This window comes from Rhinopithecus bieti, unplaced genomic scaffold, assembly GCF_001698545.2.
Source record: "Rhinopithecus bieti isolate Rb0 unplaced genomic scaffold, ASM169854v2 scaffold_14826, whole genome shotgun sequence".
Taxonomy (NCBI): domain Eukaryota; kingdom Metazoa; phylum Chordata; class Mammalia; order Primates; family Cercopithecidae; genus Rhinopithecus; species Rhinopithecus bieti.
In genome coordinates this window covers 4,112,527-4,124,268 of record NW_016808328.1, presented here as the reverse complement: position 1 = coordinate 4,124,268, position 11,742 = coordinate 4,112,527, and the positions used below count along the sequence as shown (strand labels likewise).

Sequence of the window (11,742 nt, the reverse complement as noted above, 5' to 3'; positions counted from 1 at the left end):
GGGAGGCTGAGGCACGAGAATCACTTGAACCCTGGGGGTGGAGGCTGCAGTGAGCTGAGATTGCGCCACTGCACTCCAGCCTGGGTGACAGAGTGAGACTCCATCTCAAAACCAAACCAAACCAAAACTCACTGAACTGTATATTAATGTGCACTGCATTTTCATTGTATGTAAATTATGCCTTAGCTACAAAATTTCTTTTAGGCAAGAAAGAAGGAAGGAAGGGCCCCTCTTCTCATCTCACCCTTGTTGTTTTAGTTTTCCCAACTACATGTCCATTTGGATGCCTTGCCCTCAGCCTCTCCCTCCCTCCCCTGCTTGCCCTCCTGCGGCTGAGAAGCCCAAAGCTAGACACGTGGTCTGTGTCTGGCTGAGGCCGACCACACAGGAGGTCAGGACTAGGGGGACTCTAATTTGAGGCTCCGTGGAGGCTCCAGGCTGTGAGGGCCGAATCACAGACAGACTTTCTTATGCGTCGTCTTCTCTGGAGATTCTCTGGATAAACCCATTCCTTCACACGAGCTTTCATTCATTTACGCATCCAGTGTTCTACGAGCAGTTCCCCTGCAACCTGACTGTGCTAGGTCTTCGGAAGCTAGAGATGAATCAACAGTCAGCCTGCACTCCTGGGTCTCAACTGAAATGCCCAGAACACCCAGTGAGAGAAACAGACATGTACTAGCACCATCCAAGCAGTAATCGCAGTAAAGTGAAGCAGTGGAATGAGTGCTTACTGTGTGCCGGCCCCTACGGCATATACTGCTTACAGTAAGATTCTCCTGCCTCAGCCTCCCGAGTAGCTGGGATTACAGGGGCCCACCGCTACGCCTGGCTAATTTTTGTACGTTTAGTAGACACAGGGTTTCACCATGTTGGCCAGTCTGGTCTCAAACTCCTGACGTCAGGTGATCTGCCCGCCTCAGCCTGCCAAAGTGCTAGGAATATAGGTGTGAGCCACCACGGCCAGACTCTGTGTTTCTTTTTGCAGATAAAAAACTGTGGCACAGAGAAGTTAAATCACTTGGCCAAAGGGATCACCCAGGGAGTAAGTGGTTGAGGTAGATTTTTTTTTTTTTTTTTTTGAGATGGAGTCTTGCTCTGTTTTCCATGTTGGAGTGCAGTGGTGTGACATCGGCTTACTGCAACCACTGCTTCCTAGGTTCAAGCAATTCTCCTGCCACAGCCTCCCGTGTAGCTAGGATCACAGACGTGTGCCACTATACTCGGCTATTTTTTGTAGTTTTAGTAGAGGTGGGCTTTCACCATGTTGGCCAGGGTGGTCTTGAACTCCTGGCCTCAGGTGATCCACCAGCCTTGGCCTCCAAAAGTGCTGGGATTACAGGCATGAGCCACTGCACCCAGCCTGAGGTAGAATTTGAACTCAGAAAGTCCGGCTTCAATGTCTTCCTTCAGAGCCACGCTCTCTGCCTACAAGTCAAGAAGTCCTGGAAGTCCTACAGGATGGTGAGAAAAATCTCCAAAAGGAGCAAGGGTCAGATCGATCTGACCGGTCAGGAAGCCTGCATCTTGGAGGTGATCTATGAGTCAAGTCTGCGAAGATAAGGAGCAGCCAGGCAGCGTCCTCCACCCTGACCTGGCTGCATTTTTTTTAAACTTCTTCCTCACTGTAATACAAGGAGCCCTCCGCAAGGGGTTCCTTCCTCCCTGCTGGAAGTCTCAAGTCACAAATGGGTGACAGCTGATGGGAAACAGCTGCGTGCAGTGCTTCAGCAGTCGGAACATACTTCACAGGGATCCCCCCGTGTCATCTTAGGCGGCCCTTGGCTATGCAAGGCAGGGATCTGTTACCCCTTTTTACAGATGGGAGACTGAGCCCCTGCCCCAACGAAGCAATCTGCCTAAGGTGTGGTTAGAAGAACCAATTCAAACATGGATCTTCTGACTCCAAATCCCATGCTGTTTTCTCACGGCAGGCTCCCTCCCTGCCAGGATGAATAAACCCACACACCACACTGCTTCCCATGTTCTATGCTTTTTCCCAAATGGAGGCCATTCACAAAGGTGAGGTCTGTGAGGTGAGGTCAGGAATGATCTCCAATTGCAGATTTAAAAAAACGGAGGCTCAGAGATGTATAAGGACTACCCAAGGTCACACAGCTAGGAAGTGGCTTTGAGTTGGGCTGAACACAAGCAGGAGGGACCTGGCCTAGGCCCAGACACTGTCACAGCGGAGGAGTAGGGAGGGCTGGAGATTAAGAAACAGGCAAGCAGCAGCCTTCACCCATCAGCCCTGGGGTATCCAGAGATCCCTGCTCAGAGCCTCCCACTTCAGGGTTCCCACTTGACCTTGCCTCTCCTGAGGCCTCCCAGTGTCCCACCTGCTCCAAGTGCCACATTCGAGCAGCACCCTGTGCTTTGAAGGTGGCCCAGGGAAGCTCACTCCATAACTGACTAATTAATTAATTTTTTAAAAAGTGATGGGGTCTCACTCTGTTGCCCAGGCTGGAGTGCAGTGGTGTAGTCAGTGATAGCTCGCTGCAGCCTTAAACTCCTGGGATCAAACAGTCCTCCTGCCTCAGCCTCCAGAGTAGCTGGGACTACAGGCATGCACCATGTGCCTGGCTCAGAACTTTTTTATCTTGCAAATCTGAAACTCTATATTCATTAAATAATAATTCCTCATCACTTTTCCTCCATATCAGCCCTTGGCAATCACAGGGAAGCTTGACCTTAACTTTTGTTTCCTGCAGAGCAGAGGCTGAGTGGTACAGAGCTCAGGGCTATGGAATCAGATATGTTGGGTTTGATAGCCTCCTCTCACTATAAGCGACTTTGAACAAGTCCCTTTCCCTCACTGAGCCTCGGTTTCCTCATCTGTAAAATGGAAGAGGATAATAGCTGTTGTAGGAATTTATAATGCCTATAAAAAGTAGATATCCAATAATGCTATCTTTGGTTATTATTATCATTACGGTAAGTGAGTAGCTGAAAGTGCCTCAAAGTTGTAAACATCAGATCTGGGATTTTCATTCAAGCTTGCTGCTTTCTTTTCTTAAAATAAACACATAAATATTAAAAAAAAAAAATAGATAGGGTCTTGCTATGTTTTCCAGGCTGGGCTCACATGATCCACCTGTCTTGGCCTCTCAAAGTGTTGGCATTACAAACGTGAGCCACCATACCAGGCCCCTGCTGCTTTCTTGCTGGGTGACTAAGAAAGTCCCTTCACCTCCCTGAGCCCGTTTCCTCATCTGTAACCTGGGAAGGTGAGAGATGATGTGGGTGTATGTTCCACAGACAGAACAATCTCTGGAACCATCATCCTGGGTCCTGATCAAACCTCTCTATAGAAAGTCCCCTGGGAAGCCAAGTTCTGCAGGGAACAGAATCCTGGCTATGGCCACATCTCTCACCCAGGGCCAGTCCAAGGTAGATGCATGATGAGCAGGAAGGCGAGATGGTTGGGCGGGCAGGGCAGCAAACCCACTGTTCCCACTTTGCCCTCCGCAGGACAGCATGGCTCTTGCGGCCAAGGTCTGGTGGTGCCCTTGGAAGCGCCTCTGGTTAGAAATGGGGCTTGTTCCCAGCTACCCTCTCCCTCAGTCCCCTTCCTGCCAGAGGTAGGTTTGCATGGGGATGGGAGAGAGGATGTGTGGGATGCATTCCAGGGCTCAAAGCAGGAGCCCACATCCTGCCATTCTCTACCAGTCCTCATCTGGATTGGACTCTGGGAAGGGTTGCAGGGGTGGGGTCCAGCTGGAGTCACTCTGCCTGCTCTCTGGGGAGGATTGCTAGGGTCTTGCTAGCTGCTATCTGGGTTGGGGAAGGTGTGCCAGGTGAGCTTGGCATACCAGCCTCTATTGCTCTGCAGCTGGGGCCTCTTCCAGCCACTCTCTGGGCCCTGGGCTTGATGTACCCCATCAGCACATATGAGAACTGGTCAGTTCCTATCACCTCCCTCAGACGGTGTGGGCTCTTGGGGTACAGACCGCAGCTCACTGTCTCAGTATTCCCATACTGGGCTCAGAGCCTGGCATACGGTGGCAGGAGTTCAATGAGTAACCATTAGTTGGCTGCATGAGCGAGAGGGTGACAGCTACTTCCTTGGGAAGAAGGTAGAAGTGGCTGTGAAACTTTCCACTGGGGCTAGGTTCCCCTGTGAGAGGGCAGGGAAGGTCCCTGAAGCCTCTGGAAGAATGGACCCTCAGGGGTCCTGGTTGGGGGGCATTTAACGGCAGGTAGAGCCCACCTGGCCTGGGGTTTCCCAGATTACAAACTGGGAGGAAAACAGAAACACTGAACAGCCGCATGGTGCTTCCAAGAATCAGGCACTGTTCTGTGTCTTACGTTTCTGGGAAAAAAGTAATACTATTGGGGGTCCCCTGTGCAAAGTGCAGACAATAACAGTACCCACCGCACAGGCATTGTGAGGATCACAAGTTGTTCAAGGAGAGCATCTATCATCACTACTGGCAACTACTTTTGGCTGTAAACTGGCTAAGTGGCTAGGACTCCTCTGTACCCTTTAGTTGGCATAATAACTCCTTCTGGAAGCTTCTGCCCACTCCCAGCTGGCTAAGGTCCCTTCCCGTGCTCCCACAGACGCCTTGGCATCAAGTAGGTGCTCAGCCCATATTCAGGCATACACAGTAGCAGGCTCACCTTCTTGGTCCCGTACATGACTTCCATGAACTTCTCATCGGCGTCCTGAAAGCGCTGGTCGAGGAAGGAGCTTGTTTTCCGCACCAGGTTCCAAATCATGTAGTTGTTGAGCAGGCTGCGGGGAGAGGAGGCCAGAGAGACTCAGGGACAAGCCTAGGCAGGGAGCATCGTGGCCCTTACCCTGCTGGCCCCTAGGGGGCTCTCAAACTCGGTCTGTGACCCCAGGCCCCTTCCAGCCTGCCCAGGGTTGGTGGGTTACTGCTCCCTAACACGTGTAATGTAAGTTCTTCAAGGGAAAGGCCTGGGTCTTCTACCACAAGAAACGCCTCAGTGTTTAGTGCAATCACTTATATACCACAGGTACTCAATAAATGCTTGTTGCCTAGCTGCTCTGTGTCTGGAAGCTATGAAGCCCCAGCATGGAGACCCAGCCCAATGGTGTATGCGACAGGGCTGGAATGGAGAGGTGACTACCACTTCTACAGCTTGGAGGTGCCCCAGCCAGAAGGCCAGACAGGCTAAGAATAGGAGGGGCAGGAAAAGAAACACAGCCCAGCCAGGCCAAGGTTTCCACGATGACAGCTCCCACTGCCCCACCCCCAGCGCACAGGGAACCTATCTGTGGCTGTTGCCACCATTGCCAAGAAGTCACCTTGGGACTGTAGTGAACATCTAATCTCTAATCAGAATCAAGCAAAATGCTGGAAAATGAGAAGGAGGAAGTAAAGAACTGTATTTGTACATGACAGAATACTATGCAACCATGAACAATGATGGTTGCAGAGATTTTGAGATGACAAGGGGGAGAATGTTCAGGATACAGGTCAAGGGAAAAGGAGACTAGACATTTAGTGATGATAATGGGAAAAAAAGACCACATATTAGAAAATCCATCTCTCTTTCCCTCCTCTCTCCTGCCCTCCCCCCCGCTTTCTCTCTACATATACACACACATACACCACAAGATCAATAGGAGTCATTTAAAATTTTTTCAGAGCCTGGTGAAGTGGCTCATGCCTGTAATCTTAGCACTTTGAGAGGCCAAGGTGGGAGGAATGCCTGAGCCCAGGAGTTTGAGACCAGCCTAGGTAACATAATGAGACCCCCATCTCATTAAACAAATTTTAACAAGTTTGGGTGGGGAGTTAGGAAAAAAATAAGTTAAATAAAATAATTTTTTTTTCCTATTTTTTTGGCAGTTTTCAAAAAAATTTTTTTAAAAATTCTAAGTATTGGCCGGGCGCGGTGGCTCAAGCCTGTAATCCCAGCACTTTGGGAGGCCGAGACGGGCGGATCACGAGGTCAGAAGATCGAGACCATCCTGGCTAACACGGTGAAACCCCGTCTCTCATAAAAAAAAAAAAAAAAAAAATACAAAAAACTAGCCGGGCGAGGTGGCGGGCGCCTGTAGTCCCAGCTACTCGGGAGGCTGAGACAGGAGAATGGCGTGAACCCGGGAGGCGGACCTTGCAGTGAGCTGAGATCTGGCCACTGCACTCCAGCCTGGGCGACAGAGCGAGACTCCATCTCAAAAAAAAAAAAAAAAAAAAAATCTAAGTATTGCCGGGTGGTGGTGGCTTATGCCTGCAATCCCAGCACTTTGGGAGGCTGAGGCAGACAGATCACTTGAGGTCAGGAGTTAGGGACCACCCTGGCCAACATGGTGAAACCCCATCTCTACTAAAAATATAAACATTAGGTTGGCGTGGTGGCAGGCACCTCTAATTCCAGCTGTTTGGGAGGCCGAGGCAGGAGAATCACTTAAACCTGGGAGGCGGAGGTTGCAGTGAGCCGAGATCGCGCCACTGCACTCCAGCCTGACAGAGTGAGACTCCATCTCAAAAAAAGAAAAAAAAGAAAATCATAAGCATTAACTAAAAATAATAGCCAACATTTACTGAGTCCCATTACATGCTAGGGACTGTATTAAATCACCTCATATGGATTGTTTCGCTTGATTCTCACATCACCCCTAAATGGTAAGTGCTAGATTTTTCTATTTGAGACAAGGTTTTCCTCTGTCTCCCAAGCGGGAGTGCAACAGTGCAATCACAGCTCACTACAACCTCTGCCTCCTGAGCTCAAGCAATCCTTCCACTTCAGCCTCCCTCTCGAGTAGCTGGGATGACAGGCACATGATACCATGTCTGGCTAAATTTTTATTTTTTGTAGAGACACCGTCTCGCCATGTTGCCCAGGCTGGTCTTGAACTCCGGGACTCAAGTGATCCTCCTGCCTTGGTCTCCCAAAGTCCCGCAATTACAGGCGTTCGTGCCCGGCCACAGATGCTATTTGTATCCCCATTTTATGGAGGAGGAGAATGAACTTGAGAAAGAATAAGAAATTTGCCCAAGTCTACAAAGCTGGTAGTTGGAAAGAGGCTGGGATTTAAACCTGCACCCGTAACCAGGATGTCCTGCTGCCTCTCATAAAAGCCCACCCAGGTCCCACTCTCCTGAGTCAGACTGTCATCCCCACCCCTGCCCAGCCTGCCCAAGAAGAGGGCTGCCTGTGAGAGGCATGGCCCAGGCCACTGGGGGTTCCCTTACCATTTGTCGGTGTTGTTGATGAGAGTGGAGACCTGCTCAAGGTATTCCTTGTCATAGACCACAATTGGCTCGGATTCGTTGATCTCCACAGGGTAGAAGATGGTGTTGAGAAAAGGTAACCAGTTGATGGCGGGTGCCAAGGTCTGCAAGGGAAAAGGACAATGTGACTCTGTGGGGCTGCTTCTCCTCATAGCCCAGGTCTCCAGGACGGGCTTCTACAGGAAACAAAGGAAAGAGCTTGGGCTTGGCGCCATCTGACAGCGCACTGGGCAGAGAGTCAAGCAGAGCCTGGTGGACTTTTGTCAGAGATGCTGTAGGTAGAATTCTAAGGAGTCCAACACCAAAATTTAACTCGAAATGAAACGAGGATGGAATGAGAAGATGCAGCAGCTACCGCTACCATTCAGCAAGCGTCTCCTGTGTGCCAGGAGCCATGGCAAATGATTCATGCATACGATTCCAACCGGTCCTCGCGAGAGTCCAAGCAGTAGGCACTATTATCCCTGCTTCATGGATGAAGAGACTGAGCTTCAGACAGGCCTGAAACAGTTGAGCATGTAGAATCTGCAGCCAAACTGCCCAGGCTCATCTTCTAGCTCTCTTCCTTGCTAGCTGTGTAACCCTAGGTAAGTTAATGAACCCTTCTGGGCCTCAGTATCTTGTCTGAAAAGTGGGGATCACCATAATAACAGAATCCACTTCACTGGGTCATTTGTGAGGACTGAACAAGCTTATGCTGTCTGTTCTATTCCACATGGGCTTCTGTAACATCAGTGAGCTTCTACATGATTGGTGAATTCAGGATGACAGCAGTATAATGTGTGGGCTGCATTGGTCTGAAGGTGATGTTTCTCAGGCATGGGATTGGGAAGGGTTGAATGCCAACCTTCAGCAAGAAATGAAAAGCCTTCAGCTCAGCTGATGCACACAGCAGGCTGGTCAGCTCTACCTTTTCTTTTTTTTTTTTTTGAGAGAGAGTCTCACTCAGTCGCCCAGGCTGGAGTGCAGTGGCACGATCTCGGCTCACTGCAAGCTCCACCTCCCGGGTTCACACCATTCTCCTGCCTCGGCCTCCTGAGTAGCTGGGACTACAGGTGCCCGCCACCATGCCTGGCTAATTTTTTATATTTTTAGTAGAGATGGGGGTTTCACCGTTTTAGCAGGATGGTCTCAATTCCTGACCTTGTGATCCGCCCGTCTCAGCCTCCCAAAGTGCTTGGGATTACAGTGTGGATCACTAGCGCCCAGCCTACTTTTTTTTTTTTTATTTTTTTTTTTTTTTGAGACAAAGTCTCTCTCTTTTGCCAGGCTGGAGTGCTGTGGTGCCATCTCGGCTCACTGTAACCTTTGCCCTAGGGTTCAAGTGATTCTCCTGTTTCAGCTTCCTGAGTAGCTGGAATTACAACAGGCACCCACCACCATGCCTGCTTAATTTTTGTATTTTTAGTAGAGACAGAGTTTTGCCATCTTGGCCAGGCTGGTCTTGAACTACTGACCTCAAGTGACCTGCCTGCCTTAGCCTCCCAAAGTGCTGGGATTACAGGCATGAGCCACCGCACTCAGCCTGGTCCGCTCCATTTTAAGATGACTGAAAACAAGCCCTTGCGCCTGGGGCTTCCTCTCCTCACAGAAGCTCCTTCCAGCCCTGTAACTCTCAGCCTCCAGCAGGTTGCACTTTCTCTGTGACCCTAAAGGTACTTGCTCAGAGCTCCCTATCTTTTTTTTTTTCTTTTTTTTTTTTTTTGAGATGGAGTTTCACTCTGACACCCAGGCTGGAGTGCAGTGGCACAATCTCAGCTCACCGCAACCTCTGCCTCCTGGGTTCAAATGATTCTCCTGCCTCAGCCTCCTGAGTAGCTGGGATTACAGGCGCGTGCCACCACACCTGGCTAATTTTTGTATTTTCAGTAGAGACGGGGTTTCACCATGTTGGTCAGGCTGGTCTCGAACCCCTGACTTCATGATCCACCTGCCTTGGCCTCCCAAAACGCTAGGATTACCAGCACTTTGAGCCACTGTGCTAGGCCAGAGCTCCCCGTCTTATCTGCAGGGTCTTGGTGTCCACAGCTAGCACTTCCCAGCTGGCACTTTCCCCATGGCAGCCTCCAGCCATGCTGAGGTACTCCTTAAGGTTCCAATTATTTTTTTGTTAGGATTCTGGTTACAAAGTTGCACAACTTTAAAAAAAAAAAATTGTGGTACACTTTGGAAGGCCGAGGCCAGTGGATCACCTGAAGTCAAGAGTTCGAGACCCGCCTGGACAACATGGTGAAACCCTGTCTCTACCAAAACCATAAACATTAGCCAGCCGTGATGGTACATGCCTATAGTCACAGCTACTCGGGAGGCTGAGGCAGGATAATCGCTTGAACCCGGGAGGCAGAGGTTGCAGTGAGCCCAGATCACGCCACTGCACTCCAGCCTGGGCAACAGAGTGAGACTCCATCTCAAAAAAAAAAAAAAAAAATTGTGGTAAAATACATATCACATAAAATTCACCATCTTCACCATGTTTAAGAGCACAGTTCAAGCAAGGCCAGATGCATTGGTTCATGCCTGTAACCTCAGCACTTTGGGAGACTGAGGTGGGCAGATCGCTTGAGCCCAGGAGTTCAAGACCAGCATGGGCAACATGGCAAGACCCCATCTTTACAAAAAAAAAAATTAAAAATCAGCTAGGCATGGGGGCCTGTGCCTGCAGTCCCAGGTGGGAGAATTGCTTGAGCCTGGGAGGTCGAGGCTGCAGTGAGCTGAAATCACACCACTACACTGCAGCCTGGTTGACAGAGTGAAACCCTGCCTCAGAAAAAAAAAGAGCACAGTTCAGGGGCATTGAGTCCATTCACACTGCTGTGCTACCATCACCACCACTATCCAGCCATGGACTGTTTTTTTTTAAATTATTATTATTTATTTTGTTTTGAGACAGAATCTTGCTCTGTTGCCCATGCTGGAGTACAGTGGTGCAATCTCAGCTCACTGCAACCTCCACCTCTCGGGTTCAAGCGATTCTCCTGTCCCAGCCTCCCAAGTAGCTGGAACTACAGGCACACGCCACCACCCTTGGCTAATTTTTTTCTTTAATTTTATTTTTAGTAGAGATGGTTTCACCATATTGGTCAGGCTGGTCTCAAACTCCTGAACTCTGGTGATCCACCTGTCTGGGCCTCCCAAAGTGAGGGGATTACAGGCGTGAGCCACCACGTTTGACCCCACAGATTTCATCTTGCAAATGTGAGACTCTACCCATTAGGCAATAACTTCCCACTGGCTCCAACCCCCACCCCTGGAAACTACCATTCTACTTTCTGTCTCTATGAACTTGCCTACTCTAGGTGCCTCATAGAAGTAGAATCAGGCAGCATTTGTCCTTTTGTGATTGGCTTATTTCACTTAGCACAATATCCTCAAGTAAAATTGCCTAACTTTTGTTCTGCTCTTGTTCTATTTTCCCCACCTGTACTGCTATTTCTAGTGTATGATTTTACAGAACACAAGGAACTACATATACTGCTACAGCAAAAACGCCTGTACATGTCAATCACTTAGAAGGGTATGTCTGGCATTTGGCAAGCAATCCATCAATGTTGGCCATTACTATCTTTGCTCAGGGTCTCCCATGTATGTTCCTTGGCCTGTCCAATTCCAAATTCTCTTTCATTTTCTTGAAAAAGGGCAAAATGCAAGACAAAGGAGGTGAGAGAGGCTCCACATATGGCCTTCATGCGGAAAAATCAATCAGTAAAGTAAAATTGATCTGCAACTTAAGACCAGTCTATAGCCCGTTGGTAAATACCGATGACACTCGCTGTGAGAGAGGTAGCCATAAACCCCCACTTAACAGATGCTGAATTTGCAGATGGGGTAAGGTGACTTTCCTGAGGTTGCACAGTTAACTAGCCACTGTGGAGGTCTAAAACCCAGGTTCACTCATCTCTTTGGGTTTAAAAGGGCAACTCAGCTCCTGGGGAACAAGGACCTCAAAGGACAGGTGAATTTGTGAGGAAGGCAGGTCCTGAAGGCAGTGATGTGCTGGTAACACAGTTATTAACTGCACCGGGCACAGTGGCTCATGCCTGTAATCCCAGCACTTTGGGTGGCCAAGGCAGGAGAATCACCTGAGGCCAGGAGTTCAAGACCAGCCTGGCCAGCATGGTGAAACCCAGTCTCTACTAAAAATATAAAAAAATTAGCCACCAGGTGTGGGGGTGCACACCTGTAATCCCAGCTACTTGGGAGGCTGAGGCATGAGAATTACTTAAGCCTGGGAGGCAGAGGTTGCAGTGAGCCCACATCACTCCACTGTACTCCAGCCTGGGCAACAGGGCGAAGCTCTGTCTCAAATCAAAAACAAAAACAAAACAGTTAACAACTGGCTCTCAGTTTCTGGGTAACTTGCCACCATGGCTGATGGTAAAATACCTGCGGAGCTGGGAAGAAAATACCTGCGGTGCAGCGGACTTGAGGGCCAGGGGGTCCCGGTGCATCCCTGCCTGCCTGGCAGCTAGGTGAGCTGGCAAGAGCCCTGGGCTAAGAATGAACAGACCTGGATCAGCGTCCCCAGGAGGTA

The 11,742-nt window shown here is 49.6% G+C and overlaps 1 protein-coding gene across 1 annotated transcript in view; it reads right to left on the bottom strand.

The window, feature by feature from the left end:
* ECE1 (endothelin converting enzyme 1) overlaps nucleotides 1-11,742 on the bottom strand; it is a 77,733-nt gene that overhangs the window by 26,140 nt on the left and 39,851 nt on the right. Inside the window, 2 exon segments of the mRNA XM_017886499.1 lie at nucleotides 4,624-4,738; nucleotides 7,173-7,315. Of these exon segments, the coding sequence (XP_017741988.1) occupies nucleotides 4,624-4,738; nucleotides 7,173-7,315 (258 nt within the window).